The 17,642-nt window shown below is 48.4% G+C and overlaps 1 protein-coding gene across 3 annotated transcripts in view; it reads right to left on the reverse strand.

Moving 5' to 3' along the window:
• Window positions 1–851: 851 nt before the first annotated feature.
• FNIP1 (folliculin interacting protein 1) overlaps window positions 852–17,642 on the reverse strand; it is a gene marked incomplete at both ends in the record, with an annotated part of 57,874 nt that continues 41,083 nt past the window's right edge. For all 3 annotated transcript variants that reach the window (XM_079542636.1, XM_079542635.1, XM_079542634.1), the window contains 11 exons: window positions 852–930; window positions 1,692–1,807; window positions 2,202–2,399; window positions 3,386–3,554; window positions 3,926–5,351; window positions 6,628–6,797; window positions 8,519–8,665; window positions 14,530–14,615; window positions 15,402–15,603; window positions 16,132–16,267; window positions 17,013–17,084. In XM_079542636.1, the coding sequence (XP_079398762.1) occupies window positions 852–930; window positions 1,692–1,807; window positions 2,202–2,399; window positions 3,386–3,554; window positions 3,926–5,351; window positions 6,628–6,797; window positions 8,519–8,665; window positions 14,530–14,615; window positions 15,402–15,603; window positions 16,132–16,267; window positions 17,013–17,084 (2,801 nt within the window). The remainder of the gene's footprint in view (window positions 931–1,691; window positions 1,808–2,201; window positions 2,400–3,385; window positions 3,555–3,925; window positions 5,352–6,627; window positions 6,798–8,518; window positions 8,666–14,529; window positions 14,616–15,401; window positions 15,604–16,131; window positions 16,268–17,012; window positions 17,085–17,642) is intronic.

A 17,642-nucleotide genomic window follows, 5' to 3' on the forward strand; every position in this document is an offset into this window, starting at 1 on the left:
TGATTATGTTGTCAAAAACAAAAGCATTACTGAATACAAAGCAACGTTTAAACATTATAAACATGTAATACTGGTTACAACATCCAGTCAAGAGAGAATCCCCCCGCAGGTGCCTGGTGGACCTTTCCTACCTCCCCCTCCCTGTCCCCATACATCCCCACCGTTTCCTCTCCCCAGGAGAATGATCATAAATAAATGTTGGAGCTGAGTGCCATTAATGAGGTTTTTACAAAACAAACCAACCCTCCAGCTTTTGTTCTTCCTCAGGGAAGGATCCAGAATTCGACTATTACATGAGAAAGTAGAAGTTGTTTACAAATCGTCGCAGCTTGAGAATGACGGATCTGGGTCTGAGGGGAGCTGCTGCCTTCGCTTTGTAAGTTTGTCATTGGCAATAGCATCAAATGTTACTCAAAGCAGTTCTTCCTTGGGTTCCCCAGGATAAATTACAGTGAGTCACTGCGGCAGAAACTGGTTAAAAATGCACATCTTCAGCTTTCACCAAAACCTGCACTTTTCTACAGCTGAAAACTTGGGCTTACTCATCTTTCTGTTTTCCTTTCTTTATCCTTTCTTTTTTTTTTTAATGAAAGAGATCAAGTGGGAGAGGAAAATCCTCCAACGGTTTGCATAATGTGCAGTCATATATCATAGAATCATAAAATGGATGAGGTTGGAAAAGGCCTCTGAGACCATCCAGTCCAACCATCCGCCCAACATGGAGATGCTGCGGCTCCGGGAGCAGTTTGTTTCAGTGGCTGCAAAGAGAAAGCAGCCAGAACAACTTGTCTTCCACTTTGTTTTCAAGGGAAAAAAAAAAAAAAGGAAACGTCTTTGCTCTCTCTGGCATTTTAGAGCAGTATCTGGGCGACGTATGGAGAGTGAGTGCTCGCTACAGCTGCCAGCAAAGGGAGGTCGCTGGATTCAATCCTGAAAGGAAGCAGAAGAGTCACATTTAATCCAGAACTGGGCTGAACACGTGCATTCTAATTGCAGCGCCGGCTCGAGGCGCAGTGTTTGTTACTTGGGCTGCGAGTGTGTACAGCTCAGAGCAGCAGAACATTGCTCAAGTAACAGCAAAGGCAGGGACGCTTCTCTCCCAATGCAGTGCTGGGTTACAAACTCCAGCCACCAGCCTGCTTTTAACACCCCTTCCAACCGTGTCTGCTCTGACTGTGACAGCTCTGCACCACCAACACCTCGCACGGGGGCAGCAAAATGGGGCACTGCAGATGGGGGGTGGAAAACAGCAGATCCCCTCCTACCCTCCGAGAGCAGCTGGGCAGCCAGGCACAGGAGCAGAGCATTGAACTCAGCCATGTCTGCAGCCACCAGGGGGCTGTGGCACAGCTGCCCCAGCTCCACACGTGCTGTGTGTGCCTTCCTGCTCACCCCGTTCCCTGCACAGACATTCAGAGCCCTCCTATAAACACCCCATACATAGCTGCTCAGCTGTGCCCCATGCACAGAGAGGCACAACATGCCCTGCGTGACACTGAGGCCGTTTGCTGCCCGTAGGGAAAATCAGCCTTGAGGGCTCAGGTGCCCTCACTGCATGGTGATGTCAAACCAACTAAGGCAGGACAAGCTGTGCAGTGCTGAGCCCATCGTGGGGGCCAGGCAGCAGCCAAGGAGAAGCCTGCAGCCATGGTTGATTTGTGCCACTGCTCCAAGGCAATCTGCGACCATACCCCAGCACAACGCCCAGCTCCTTGACGTGAACTCTCATCTGGCCCTTGAGATATTCAGACAGCATCTTGCTTTTGAAATACAGCTCCTGCAGCCGATCCTCCAGGTGCATGACACACTAGAAAGCAATGAAACATCATGTGAGGGACAGGACAGCACTGCAGCCAAACCATGCTAAACCAGTCTTAAAGCAGAACAGCACAGCTGCATTGTTCTCATGTCATGCCTATATAAATAATTAGTAAGATACTGGCAAATTTTAATTTACCAGCAAGGCTTCTGCTTTTGAGTAGATGTTTTTGATGCATTTTAAATCAGAATTAATGTGACAGCTGTACTGGTTGCAGAGCAGTGTTTAAACGGACGTGTTGAACAGCTGCATCAGGAGATACACTGCTGAGCAAAACTGTGACTACAGAGAAGTAAGCTAGGCAGGAGTTCATGGCATCATTAACCTATGAAGTGTAAGGATGTTTTAAAATCGTGTCCCCTTGACGTTCATTCATACTTACAAAGTTTGGAGATAAATTATGCTTGTAAAGCTGAAGAGTGGAATGAAGCAGGTTAGAGACGAGACTGGAGACCAACACTTCTTTGCCCAGCTTGTTATCAATCATCCGCCTCTGGCTGCTGGCCACCTGCACTGTCCATTTGTCTGTGTCTGCAATAATGCACACAGCTTCTGCGATCGGCTCATCCAGAACGGGATGCTGCAAGCAGAAAACAAATAGCAGAACTCTGAGCACAACACAACGATGGCCTTCCAACAAAGCAGGGCGAGCTGGGGAGCATCGCAGCCCCCACCTCCTCCAAAACACGGGAACACGTGCTCAGAATTGCTTTCCTTCTGCTAAAAGCAGAGCTGCAGTCCTGGCACAGTCATCATTAAATATTTTCTTCCAGGTTTGAACCGTGGCACCGGCTGACAACTTTGATATCTGATATAAAGAGCTCTGAACAGTGAATAAAACAAACAGTGAATAAAACTTAAAGTGTGTTTTAAACCCTTAAAACTGGAAGCATCAACAACCCCACCGGCTTTTGAACGTCCCGTGTTGTCCGTGTGCTTCCAGGGCAGGGCCAGCAGAGGGAGCGAGCAGCAAGGCGCTGGGCTCCGCTCTGCAGCCCCCGAGCTTTGGAAGCCCAGAACATATTTCAGGTTGGGAGCTGCGGGAGAACTGGACCTTTCAGAGCAGCCCAGGGAGGCTCTCAGGAAATGCTCACTAAAGCACTGTGCTGTCACCACACGTTGTGGTCATGGCTGGTTTGCCACTCATCTGATGGCTGCTAGAAAGGGGTGCAGGAAATAACACTGCCCAGCCACGTTCCCATCCGTGCAGGGAAGCGGTTCTGTGCAGAAGAGATGCACAGCAACCCGAGCTCTGTCTCATTCAACATCACTGCACCCTGTGGGCACACAACCAGCAGCAGGCTGCAGTGTCTACGAGGCTGATTTCTCAGAGCTCCATCGTCCCAAGGGCACAGAGCTCTCAGAAGCCTCAGTTTTTGTGCTCCAGATCTGCAGAGAATTAACTGCGCTTAATTAAGAGAGGAGAAAGAAATGATAACCTGAGACCAGTGAAAGCTGAAGAGAGCTGTGACAGCAAATGCTTCCGCTTCCTGAAGATCTGCAGGTTTGAAAACATTTACCTCTCCCCACTGTGACAAATACATTTACCAAATACAGCTTAATTACCTGCACAGCATGAGACAGATCCGACACCAAACAGTGTCTCAGCTTTTCATCGCTTCCTATTCCTTGCAGAACAAAATCGGGGACGTAAGATGAGCAGTAGCCTCCTAGTAAGGATCGTCCAAAATTGGCAATACTGGGCTGGACAGAGTTCACTTCAACTAGTTTTGACCTGCAAGAAAGGTGTATCGGAGAGATGTGCAACGGAAAACACCAAATTCAGCTTACAAAGAGGCTGCAGCCTCACATTTCTCATGTCTACTCTCATTTCCATTCAAGTGCTTTCTATAAAAAAATAAACAGTTTAAAGTCAGCTTTTGCAGTCAGCCCATTGTGGAAAAAAAAAGGATACGAGCCAAGATCACAATGCACAATTAATATTTTTTTCCAGACCACTGATCTCTCCATATTCTTTTACAACCAGTGAGCTCCAGAGACACTTTTCCAATCACCGATGCCAAGTTAGCCTACATTCCTCCAAACATGTGACATGAGAAGAGGCTGCATCTTTTCTGGGCTCTCCTACAGCTGAACGGTACTTACCCAGGAAAAGGAATCTCGTATTCCTCTGCCCAGTCTTCTTGCTCTGCTCCATAGTAGTTACTGCTTGGTCTGGTTAGCTCGTGACCCGTATCCTCGCTTTCACTGTCACCCAGGGCGCTGTCTGAGCTCTCATTTCTTGGAATGTCCCAATCAATTCCCGGGGCCACCTTTTTCTCTGCGTTTTCTCTGTCCCCATGGGGGACACGAATAGAGATTTTCTCTCTTTGGTCCTGCTCAGCAAAGCAGTTTTTGTAGGTCTCCTGTCGAACGGAGTCCATGAATTTACAGAATTCGCTCGGTGGTTTGCTAGTCTTTGCACACAGCTTTTTAGAAAACTCGAAACTGCCACTGTGAGTGAGAAGCTCTGCAGCTGCTTGCCCTGGAAGATCATCCATAGTCCGGGTTTCAACCGAGCCATCGTCAGTAAAATTGTCATCAAACAGACTCATGCTCTCAGCGTTGTATGCGTTTGGATTCCAGCTCTGATGCTCACTAGCAACTTGAGGAAAGGGTTCAGCTGTCCCACAGTCTCTATTTTGGTCCTCAACAGTTTGTTTAGCTTCACAGTTCTGATCAGCAGACACTCCTTCCTCCGCTGCCGGCGGGCTGTGGTGCCTGGCAATTTGTTCCACAACCGCCTGGCTTCTGAGCTCGATGTCTGAGTCGGGTGACATGGAGTCTCCGATGAGGAAAGTCACCTTTGTCTGAGCTTCAGCAGCACTGCAAGGAAATGCATCGCAGAAGAGCTTATCCGGGGGCTTCTTCTCCACTGCTATCCCGGGTGACCTCGTGGCACCGATGGCCTGGCTGCCCGCTTCCAGCACGTCTTCATTCCTCCACATGCTTGCTGATGCTTCCAAACCAGATTCTGCCAATGCACGTTGTTCTGGTGAAGATGGCCCTGTGCACACCACGCTCTCTAGTTTAGTGTCCTGGCAGGTTCTCAGCTGATGACCATCAGCGGCATCTTCCTGACCATCATCAGGAACAATAGTTCTGCTCTCATCTGAGGAAGTTTCCAGCTCCACCTTAGGAGTGTTTTGTGCGTCTTCTCTCTCTTGCTGTGAAACATCTTCTACGTTTTGTGCAAGAGAAATCGGGCATTTGCAGTTTTTACAGCTACAGTTAGGAGTTCTCATTTCCTCAGACTCCTTTGGTAGCAAGTTACCCCTGTTCTTGTGCATTGTGACAAGCACATACTCGGATTCTTCTACTTCTCCTTTCTCCAGCGTGGTAGTTATAACAGTTCCAGGCATCACTATGGCTTCATCTTCCCCATTTTCTAGCAGATGTGTCTCCTGAAGTTCTGAGCATCTGATGAAGTAAGTGAGGAAATAGAGCAGCCTCTGCACCAGATCGTGCCTTTTGCCAACCACGACTGTTTTGGCTAATCTCACAGGTGATCCAATAGCCCCATACAAGTCACCTGGAACAGGAAGTAAAAGACTATTACTTTGCATCTTTAAAATAAACTCATCTTCTAAAAGACAGCTGTTGTGGCCATCGTTCAAAGGCAAAGCCACAGCAGAAAATTACTGAAGTAGAAGAGTGAGGTCAGCTAAGCTGTTATTCTGTTTTCAATACAGATGAAGCTGTTGGCATCATAAGTAAGATGACACGCTGGCCAGGGGGACATCTGATCTCACATATTAGGGAGTATTTGCACCACCTCACTTCAGTCCCAAGCTCTGGACGCTGGTCCACATTCCTTATATAGTCATGGGAGAGAGGAGGCATCTGCTCTGAATTACCCTGGATAGTCTGGAAACTGGGCTGAACTTTTACCTACCAAAAGAAAGCCGTAAGGGGAGAGAAACCTATGCCAAGAATGTAGGCAAAAAGTGCCAGTGGCAGGTGCACAGCTGAAGCCAACCATCTCTTCCCTCCCCTTGAGCTCCCCTATGGATCAGATGGGCAGCTTGGAAGACCAGGCTCCAGATTCACCTGTGTTATTCTGGAGGTACGAGGGCACTGCATGAGTGCAGGGACAGGGGACACAGGACCTGAGAGGCACTGAAGGCCAGTGTAACAACAGGGGATCCCTTGAGTCCCATCAGCTCTGCCATCAGGCTCCTGGCCAAGAACCTGGCCATCCCTGCCTGTTCTGGAATAGGAACCTCACAAAAGCTTCCCTTCCCCATCCAAGTGCTAGTTTGGGTGCAGAGCAGGACAATCTGACTCGAGAGCAAGAAGATCATCTTCTCTACTCAGCAATTAAAGACAACACAACTCAACCCACTAGGCTCTGAGACCTTACCCAGGTCATGATTTCCTGTACTGTGTCACTCCTTTGCCCGTTGTGCTCATCATATGTCCATTTCTCACCAAAAGATGGATTTTTTTAGATTTGCTTTTTTCTAGAATCAAACTTATTGATAGCAGCATCCCAAATAAATCAAAATGGAGTTTCTTTACAGAGACGGGACAAAAGAAGGAACAGAATCCTCCATCATCACCAGGGCAGGACATCTGTCACAGATGACTTTTTGGCTGCCATTTTACAACTGATACTGCCTTAAGAAATTATAGCACACGGAAAAAAAAAAAAATACAGTGAATATCTCTGAGGCTGAAATGCACACTTTCGTTTCGAGTAGGAAAAAAAACACACATAGTTTTATCTTGGTGGGGAAAAGTAACACACATCCATAAACACCACCAGCTGTACTCCTTCACACAGGTTAGCAGTGTTTGCCACATACCAAGCTGTGCCCACAGGGGGTTGTAAGGGTGAGTTTTGGCCAGCATGTCCACGCTCTGGGAAGAATGCTTTTCCAAGAAGATTCGTATCGGTGGCTGTCCATTGGGCATGACCGTAGGGACCCAGGCCAGGTGGTTAGTCAGCACTGCAGTCAGGAGAGCTGGTAAAAACCTGAAGGCAAAACGTACAACAGCATGTCAAACAGACAGCACTTCCACGCTTTGCATGGATGTGGGTGGCTAACAAAGGTCATTCCTTAGGTCCTCTCCTCCCACAGGTGCAGAGCTTTTTTTCTTTAGAACACGCATGTAAAGTCAAATGAAATATTTTAAACTTGTGGCATCCCAGCTCCTCTGTTTGGCAATTATCAGACTTCCTATTTTGCAAGCTTTGTGTTGTAAAACATCTCAAAACGGCTTGATTTAGTTCTCTATGAGAAGAAGGTAGCCCTGTGTGCCCTGGGACACGACTGCTCCAAGGAGGCTACGGATGAGGAGGAAGAGGATGTTACTCCCTGTCACAGCCGTTCAGTAGCTGGGTGCTGTGCTCCTTCATGTAACCATTACAGAGTTTCAGCACACATGGCTGCTCCTTTTCAAAAATGCCTCTGACACAAAGTTCTTCAACAGCAACGAGGAGAAAGGCAGCCCAGCCACAAAGGCTGTGTTCTTCTGAAGCAGTTTTCACTAGCTCAGTAAGCACATACGGCAGAAAAGCTTCCTGAGAAGTGCTCAGGGATTTCCTGCAGTGATGCAGTGCAGTTCCTGCCAGAGCTCTCCCTGTCCCTCCCAGGAGCTGAGTGCAGGAGCTCAGCCCAGGCTCTCCCACACCGACAGATGGAGCTGGTGGCTCTGCAGCCAGGGAAGGGAATCAGACAAACCTCCCTGAGTCCCAAATAATGCTGTTTGGATAGCTTCAACTGTCAGGATCCCTATGGGTTACATTTAGCCCTGTTTCTTGAGCAGAGAGAGCCAAAAGAGGAAAGCAGACTTAAAAACAGATTGCAAAGATACAGGGCTTGCTTTCCTCTGCTTTCCATCAGCGTAAATCTTACTACACTGAAAATAAAGCAAACAAGCTCAAACAAATTACCACTGAAATGCAAATAAGAAGTACAGGAGTCAGAATGATAGGGATTGGAAGAAGCTTTTCCCAGCAAAAATCTTCCACTGCAGAAGGAACCGATTTTTGGGAAGCACATCTGAACCCCTCACAAACCACCTTGACGAGAGAAAGAGCACAAAACTGACCCCTGGCTGTGAGCTGAGGGAGGGGAGAGGTGACAGAATGACAGCTGGGTGGCAAGGAGCAGCGGTGCCACCCCCCATTCACCAGCACACAACCTCACTGATGGGCTTCCAGCTCCAGCCCTGGTGTGTCTTTGTGCTTCTTTCAGCACAGTCAGGTTTAGCAGCAGTCTGTGGTCAGACAGAACTGCATATGCTGGGTGCCAAACCTTGCTCAATGTGTGGCAGCTGATCTGGAAGGTGGATGTTACACGAGGTGTGTGTGCCCTCACCCACCACACGCTCCCTATGGACGTGTTTCAGACGTTTCACTTGTACCAGGATTTACAGGATCATGGGGAAGCAGCACTTAATGAGGCGCCATCCCATTGCACTTCTGGTTTCAAACAAGGCATTCATGAATCGTGTTTTCACAGAATCACAGAACTGTAGGGGCTGGAAGGGACCTCTAGAGACCATCGAGTCCATCCCCCTGTAGTGCAGGCCCCCTACAGCAGAACTGATCCCACTGACTCAGGCAATGCCTCTCCAATCTTTGCAGGCTGACTGCCTTTCTCGCTTACTACTACAATGAAGATTTAAAAAAAATCTATTCAAACACTGGCATAAAACATGCACGTATTTAAAAACTCAAATCCACCATACTGATTTTTTGCAGCATTTTCCATCAAGAAGGTGAATTCCTTCATGAAGCGGTGGCACAGTTGGTTCTTCTCCGGAGTCCCCGACATCATGGTAAGCCAGACGGGCTCCCCAATCCGTGGCATGGTATACAGGTTGCAAATAGTCGTTCTGGAAAACAAACAAATATCAGAACATTAATGGGGAGTCAGCTCTTTGAAAGGTTGATAATAGCAGGACGAGGGGAAATGGTTTCAAGTTTGAAGGAGGGAAGGTTTAGGTTGGATGTCAGAAGAAGTTCTTTACTGTGAGAGTGGTGAGGTGCTGGAACAGCTGCCCAGAGAGGCTGTGGATGCCCCATCTGTGGAGGTGCTCAAGGCCAGGTTGGATGGAGCCCTGGGCCTGGTCTAGAATCAAATGTGGAGGTGGGTGGTCCTGCCTGTGGCAGGGGGTTGGAGATTCATGATCCTTGAGGTCCCTTCCAACCCTGTCCATTGTGTGATTAAACAAAGCAAAGAAGGGCAGAGATCCCCACTCCAATCACTTATTGCAGCACTGAGGCCGTGCTGCTCCTTCTCCCAGCAGGAACCCCCCCCCTGCAGAGCAATCCTGCAGGCACAGCTGTGTGTGGCTGAGCTCCCTTGAGCCCAGCAGCGCTCACTGCCCTGCTCTGAATTTCCTGGAGACTGGAGAGCAGTGAATGATTTTGTTGGGGTTATTTCCCTGCTTTCGCTGCATCTCATTCACAACTCGTAACTGCTCCAGGGTTAATCTGTGACTAGAGCAGATACATGTGTACCTGATTTACAGAAGTGCCCTGAGCTGCTCTTTGCTGTACCAAGTGGCGCATCCCCATGTGCTCACAGAGGGACCAGGTTATGCTTTAACTCAAGTACAGCGTTTGAGCATCAGCTGTGCCATGGCTTCAAGGTTTACACACCTACCCCCACCCTTCTGACTCCACAGACAGCAGATGTGTTCTTGGAACTTTGGCTTTGCAATAAAACACCAGATCACAACCCCTCTGATTGCTGAACTCATCTAAACCAACCCACAGCTTTGTTTTAAAGGCGATGCCTACACGATGGCACTCTGCGAACCGACACTTCCATCACACTGAAGAATTAAGCCCGAAAAAAAGGCTCACAAGGAAATGAGTGATCAGCTCAGGTTTCTCCCCACCTCATGAGCTGCTTTTTCCAGAAGCGGTGCCTTTGTTTCGCAAGACAAAGATTTACGTTACCCCAGCAATGCCCAGAAATGCCTCAGATTAACACAGACCTGCGTCGGTCTGAGACTCACAGCAGTCCCAGGGCTGCCGAGCACATCAGGCAGGCACACACTCGGGCTGCAGCTGCCAAATTTTCAGTGGTTTCACATTTAAAGTGAAACTGTGCAGCAGAGCTGGCACCGACCCCAGTGCGTGGCGGCAGGAAGGGAGCAGCAGGGGTGAGGGTGGGAGGCTGGTGGAGTTCTCTGCCTTCTTCTGCCTTGTTTTTGCCTGCATCCAGGCCCGGGGCCCCCAGCAGAAGGACACGGAGCCGTGCCCAGAGGAAGGTCACAAGGGTGCCCAAGAGGTTGGAGCAGCTTTCCTGTAGGGACAGGCTGAGAGCTGGGGGTGTTGGGCCTGGAGAAGGAAAGGTGAGACCTCCCTGCAGCCTTCCCGTTCTTGAGGGGAGCTTATAACAGGAGGGGGAGTGACTCTGCACAAGGGCAGACAGCTCACAGATGCTCACAGTACCCCTGGCCCAGCTGGGCGCTGCTCCCCATTGCCACTGCAGGCTGCTCTGCTGGGCACAAACGCGTGTGCAAGGGCAGCAGCGCAGCAGTGAGCCGGGGCTGGCAGTGGGGTCATGGGGAGGCAGCTTTGTGTTCACTGCCCATAGACCGGAGGTGAAAGAGGCCCAAATAAAGGGGGAGATCCCAAACCTGTGAATTTAAAAGCTGGATGAGTTTCAAAGCCCAAACCAAACATCAGACCCCTCAGACACAGCTGACTGGAGATAAATGTGACGACAGCCTAAAATAAAGCTTATTTCTCCTTCTTATGCAAACTACCCGAGCCAGGGCTCCTGCAGCTAGCAGCTCCACCGCTTTGAAAAAGAGAAACTACTTCTAAACTAAACCCAACATATTAAAATATTTGTTTTCGTTGAAAAGATAGACCGAGTCTTGTGATTCGTTATTTACTATTCTGGTAACCCTGGCTGCATCTGCAGCCGATAGTGTTTCCTCAGAGACAGATCAGATTGCTCTGGCTGGCAGCCAGCAGGCATGTGACTGCAGCACGGGGAACCTCCATGCCGAGCCCGCATGGAGCAAGGGCAAGGATTAACTGCTTGCCAGCCCTGCGAGCAAGCAGCAACGCTCTCCTTCCTCTGGTGAGGAAACAAAACAAAGCCATCAAAGTAATAATATAAAAAAAGCACAGAAAAAAAACCCATATATATTTTTAAGAAAAGCACTGCTTCTTTAGTTAGCCAGATTAAAAAAAAAAAAGAAGAAGCTAGCAATTAATAATTGAAGTTAACCCTTTTGAGAACCCCCTCCCTCACTTGCCTCCCCCCAGCATCCCGGTGCCCTGCAGCATTCCATGGCAGCACACCAACGGGGCACAGCTGGCAGCAGTCCCTGCTCTCATGGGGCTGCAGTATGCTTAAAGTGTTTGAAATCTGGAAATCATAGAATGGTTGGGTTGGAAGGGACCTTAAAGATCATCCAACTCCACCACCAGCTGCCCCCAAAGCTCAGCTGTCCGGCACCCATCCACAGCCTTGGGCTCCTCCCGGGATGGGGCACCCACTCTGGGCAGCAGTGCAGGCACCTCACTGCCCTTGAACTGAAGGATTTCTTCCTTACATCTGACCTTAATCTCCTCTCTTTTAGTTTAAAGCTATTCCCCATTGTCCTGTCACTATCAGACACACAAGAAGTCGCTCTCCCTCATCTTTTTGAACTCCCCTCATGCTCCAGGCAGGCTGAAATCAGTATGGGTGGGAGTGAGGGGCTGGGCACTCTGAGGCTGTGTGGCTGCTCACCAATGGGACTGGCAGCTGGGGGAGGAAGCAGCCTCTTGATGAGAGGTGATGGCCTCAAGATGTACCAGGAGGGAATAGGGTTGGATATCTGGAGAAACTTAGTGGCTGGCCACTGGCACAACTGCCCAGAGAGTGAAGAGTCACCGACCTGGAGGTGTTCAGAATGGGGGATGTGGCACTGGGGGACACGGTCAGTGGGCATGATGGGGTGGGCTGGGGGTGCACTTGGTGATCCCAGAGGTCTTTTCCAACATCAACAACTCCATGAGGCAGGATCCCTGCAGCTCCCCTTTCCCATCAGCAAGGCACTGCTGACCCCGGCACGATGCTGGGTGCTGCAGTGTAGTGACAAAGCTTAGCATCTTCTTGTGCAGCACTTCCAAAAAGAAAAAACATCAGTGGTTTGTAAAAGATACTGCACATCAGTTTGCTCCCTGGTCTCACTCCCTCCTCCCATAGTGCAGGAGTGGGGTTTCCCTGTGCAGGGGGTAAAACCCACTGCTGCTCACAGCACCGTAAGCTGCTTAAAAACTGCTGGCATAAAGCAGGATGGAATCTGGCTGCCAGAAAGGAGCAGAGGGTGTTTCCCTGGCCCTGTACGCACTGCCTCCTCAGCACTGCTGCCTGCTACACAGCTACCCATCAGCTGCAGAACCAGCACCGCATCGGCCTTGGGGACTGAGGGAGCTGAAGGGTTTATGCAAGTGCAGTGGCTTATTTCATAAGTCATGTGTCTGCACATCTGACATCCAAAGAGAGTTTTAAGCCTTTAAGTTAAGTGTTCATAGCCAAATCCATCACCACTTTAGAACACAAAAATTGGTGCATAATGAGTAACGGCACAAGGGCAGCCCTGGAGCTGGGCACCACATGGATGGTGACTGTGTCAATGGCATCGATCTGCAGCAGCAGTCAAGGAAAGCAGCTGTGCTATTGCTTCAGAAGTCTGTCCTCACCAAAACATTTTCAAAAAAAACAAAGTGCCCACAATGAGTTAAAACTGCACAGGATTACGCTTTAGAAAAGGCAACCCACTGAAGTCAGCACCCTTCTTCCCTCCAGCAGAATTTGCCTAAGAGGGTAGAAATCAGCGTGAGTTTCAGGTTCAGCAAAGGACTCGGGCTCCTGACTTCCCCGTGACTCCAGTGGGGAAGCAGGCGCCCAAGGAGATAACAGCAGCCTAAATGGGTTCGCTGAAGCCGTGCCAAAATGTCTTTGCATCCTGTCTTCAGTGCTTAAAGATCCCTTTTTCCCCCTTACTGCACAGGCATTGCTTTGCTGCACAGTGCAGCCCCTGCACAGCACTGCGAGGTCCTTGCAGCTGGGATGGCTCCCAGCACACTGCGACGAAACCAGCGCGTGGCCCAGGTCTGCTGCCCCAGGAAATTCAGTTATCCGACATTAAACTGGATTTAATTCACCTCGTTACGCTATTAAAGAGTAATATTTATATCACCATGGAAACCTCTGCATAAAACTGGTCGTTCCACACGGGGTTACGCAACCAGCGGGTCATGTGCACCATGTCCTACAGTGGCTGGGGCGAGGAGTGCCAGCCCAGGGGACGTGACTGCCCTGCCCTTCCCTGCCCAGCTGCAGCTGCCAGGTGAGCTGCTGGCCCCATGGCCCTGCTGTGCTGCCCAGCCAGAGCTATGAGCCGTGGGGCAGAAGGCTGGGCCTGCAGGCTCAGCTCTCCTGTGCTCAGCTCCAGGTACCCACCCCTCCTGTCGCTCTGAGACTGTTTAACTTGGAAGGAAACGGAGAATGTGCAAAGTCCACCAAGTGGGGGGGGAATGTTTTGGGGGAAGTTTCAGGGAAAGCACACGGGGGATGCTGTTATCAGGGGATAGGAACACAAAGAACGTACAGGGAGAGGAGGGGGAGGGCAGGGAGAGCAGAGCAGAGGGAAACCCGTGGCTGCTTGGAGTTGCTGAACTCGTCTCAGCCCCCTGGGCAGAATCTGCGGCTCCCAGAAGTTTTGCGCATCCTCTGCTCGGCTCTTGGCACAGCTCACCCCATCCACGTGCTCTGCCGTGCCTCCTGTCCTTCCCCAACACATCCCCTGTGCTTCCCTGGGGGGAGGGTCTACAGATACAAACAAATCAAAAATATACAGTGCCTTTCCCCTGAAACACCACCCAGCCCATGGTGCTGAACTACAGACAAATGAGTGAGCCCTCATGAGGGATCCTGAGGGTAACACACGTCCCAGTATCAGAATTCTCCGGTTTAAACATCAGCACGTTGCCTGCTGTCACGTCTTTAGAAAGGAGCTCCATGCTGGCTGTGAAAGGAAGCACCCTGCCACTCCCAGTTGAGAGGGGATGAATCACTTGAAACAGATGGATTTCATTTTATTTCCCTCCCCATTACTTAAACTATGGAAAGAACATACAGTTAAACGTCAGGGATGTGCTTATCTGTGTTACTACATACGTTAACTGCTGAGAGAGGCTCTCTGCAGGTACTGATAGCAAGAGATTGCAGCAGTGTATTTTTCTGAGTGAAGAAGATAGACCTCCTTCCCAGTGCTGGTTATCTGAAACTCATTCAGAGAGAAGAATTTAGAGTGGGGTGAAGGTCTTGCTTTGCTCACATCAAGAAAACACCAACCAAAGGAGCCCAGAGTGGGCTTGCAATTCTCACCCCTCCATGGATCTTAAGACAAGAGGTTGCTGGGAGCTCATTATCACTTAAAGCACAGAGATCGTTGGTCACTTTGCTCTGCTCAGACCAAGCCCTTGTGGACACGCACACCTGGCAAAACCAACAACCACAAACAGAACAGGGTGGCCTGCTATCTCCAGGTCCTCTACGGTACTTACTTTTAAAGAAGATGTTAGACGTTATACACTACATTTCTAGAAGAGAAAACATTTTCCTTTTGAGATAAGACCTCCAAAGTCCTGCAAATCTTGCACTAAGGAGGAAGACCTTCTAGATTGATTAAGTGCTTTTGAAGAAACAGCCACGAAAGATACAGTAGAAACTGCTCACCTGAATTCATTGAGGGCGTCAACAATTCTGTTATATGCCAAACTGCGCTGACTGGCATCAGCTGATCTACGACTCATTTTCATAGCCTTGAAAACAATCATTAAACAGATAAGCAACGTCAGACATAGCTGCAGAAGCAGAAAAAATGGAAAACAAAGTCATGTGTTTGACTTTATCTGTCATGCAACTAGTCATGCAAATAATTTTTTTTTAAGTGATAAAATGATGGTACAAGGGCCAGCATTCCTCTCTGAGAAAAGACAGGTGAGTCTCATGCCTTTGCAGCCTCATTCTCCTGTGCTTTTCATCCTTAAAGGCAAAAAAAGGCTCACAGCTTTTACTGCAGCAGCAATGTAACCACTAAGTATTTCCTAGAAGAGAAGCAAATCTAACCACATATTTGAAAGTTTCCTACGTATCAGAATCAGGGCTTAAGATGAAATAAATAAAAATGGAAAGTGAAAAGCTTGATATTTATTTCCAGTCTGGAATATCCTAGAGATAGGCTCTTATCCTGCAGTCCCCAGTGCTCAGATACAGCTGAAGCAGAGAAGTAAACGCAGCCCTGAAAGCACCTTTCTCCCTTTGCTGATGCACAGCTTGCTGGGAGCCAACGCAGCCTAAGGCCTGTTGTCATTTCAGCAGTCTCTGTAGTACAACACAGCAGTTCTGTCTGCGCTCTGTGCTGCACTTTAGCAAGCAACAGAAAACATCAGAGACGTTGTGGAGCACAGATCCTTGCTGGTGCAGTTTCAATATCAGGCAGCAAGTAGGTCCCACTTTTGTGAACAAGTAACAGGAGTAGGAAATGAAATGGGCTGAAAGGGAACTTACAGCAGCAGAAGCAAAACATCGGAAGAGGCTGTGTTTACCTGTTCGATTGCACTCTTCAGTTTGTTCATGTGACTTTCAAAAAGTGGGAAGTGTGAGAAGAAGAATTCATTAAACTTGTTGTTTTCATCTTCGTCTCTTGAGAGTGAAAAAATAACTCCGATCGCTATCTTCTTCTTCCTAACAATTCCTGGGCTAGGACCAGAGCTGTCATCTGACAAGTTAAAGCTTTCATCCATGGACCTTGAAACATGGAAAAAATAGAAAATTAATGCAACCCACTGTTTAAAGCTGAACCTTGGTTTTCCTGTGTAATTAAATTCCAGAACATTTAACTTCAGCAAACGCCTTTTGCTTGCATGTGTTGTCAAATCAACACCACCGATAACCGCTTTGCAGTTCTTCAGAAGCAGCCCTTAGCAGGCCTTGCAGACAGAAAATCTGCAGCCAGATTCTAAGCATCTGTGGGATTAGAACATGGCATCCTCACTCTCTCTTACTTCTGCCAAGAATTGGCAATTGGACTAGGATCTTAGGGCTTCTCAAAAGTACAGCCTACAGGTTTATATTTTGCTAATGGTCTCCCAGTCAGTGCAAATGGCCTCAAGAAAATGGAGACTACAAAGATCAGGTGTCGAACTACTGCCTGACATACAGCTTTGTAAGTACTGAAAGCACCAGCAAGGACAGACGTGCACACGCAAGGGCAGAATCAAGCTGAAAACAGTGGAAAACTGAGGGAGGCATCCAGCATTATCAATTCCTGCTCACCATCGAGGGAAGACCCCGTTCTCCAAGCTGGTTGTCTGGCTGCGCCTCCAACGCCTCTGGTAACTGCTGGCACAGCTTTTGTTGAACGAGGAGCCCGGAGATGGAAACGGAGTGATGAGCAGACTGCTAAGAGATGCTGCAATAATTAAATAGAGAAATATATCAATCTCTCCGGAAGAAAGAATGTTTGGAGAATTATACCAGCAACCAAACTGTGCCCCTGAATATACCCTGGTGCTGCTCACAAAGTGCCTTCTCTTTTGCTTATCTATGCTTCTCATCTGAAAATAATACGTCTATAACAACATTAGCAAGCTATACAAGCGCTGCAAGGGTGGAACAGTCTTGTAGCTTCATATAACAAGCAGCACACAGGCTGCACCTTGCTCATCAACCCTGAGTACTGGGAAATAAATTATTTGTGGAAAGGAGTAATGCTAAGTGCATCTTTAAGAGCCTTCCCAGCCCTACCCCTAAGTGTCCAACCCCCTGAGTGGGGATGGCAGTGGCTGGGGGGCTCTGGGGATGCTAGCTCACGTTTTAACATTAACATCACCCTCAGTTTGGTAAGGAGATGGCAACAAGCACTGCTTGGAAATGCCGTCCACTCATTTCAATATTTAATTAGGCTTGCCTATTTGCAATGTGCTTTAATAAATTACACTGCTGTTCAGATAGGCTCTGTGGGGCTCTATGAAACAAACACCCTCAGTGCATGAGGCAGTAGTCCCACGAATACGTATATGGAAGAGCAAAAATCACGTTTCAGCACAGAAAGTTCCTTTATGGTGTCTGTGTGTTTCAGCAACGTGACGGTTGAGCATCTAGGGACTATTACTGAATGTTTCCTGAACCTACAGGGTTAATGGAACTGACATTACCAGATCTTGCTATACCGCTGTCTCTGTCCTCATTCTGCTCCCTCCCAGGCATATCCATAGGGTTGCTGTGAACTGTAAAACAAGGAATACCAATTAGCAGGGGAATATACAGTTCCTTTCTTGTTTGCCGATCTCCATGTAATTAATGAAACAAAAACATGCTCATTAATTCAGATCAACAGCACTGCACAAGGCCATCACCAAGAAAGGCTGCTTAGCTGAGCAAGCCAAAGCACTGATCTGAAAAGCTGGCGTGTAATTTCCTGAAGTCCATATATCTCTTTTAGTCCAAATTGCATCAGGCTCACATTCACTGTTTCTTTACGTCAATGGCTTTCAATAAAGTTTTATTCCACTCAAAGGATGTTCACCACATAGCTCAGAGTGCAGACAAGAAAAAATCAACACTCCACTCCTCTAACAGCATTCCCAGCTATTATATAATTTTAAAAGCATTTTACAATGCTGTCTTGAAAAAAATAAATAGTTCTAAATTGCAAGCAGTGCATTGGTTGTTCAACAAAGCCGTAAGCCGTCCAGAATCACAGTCTGCATTTACAGAAGATCAAAAGTGTATCAGGCTTAACAGCCTCTACACGTGATGTATTTTACAAATACGCCTGTGAAATA

The sequence above is a fragment of the Tetrao urogallus genome (genome assembly GCF_951394365.1).
Source record: "Tetrao urogallus genome assembly, chromosome: 14".
In the NCBI taxonomy this organism is placed as follows: domain Eukaryota; kingdom Metazoa; phylum Chordata; class Aves; order Galliformes; family Phasianidae; genus Tetrao; species Tetrao urogallus.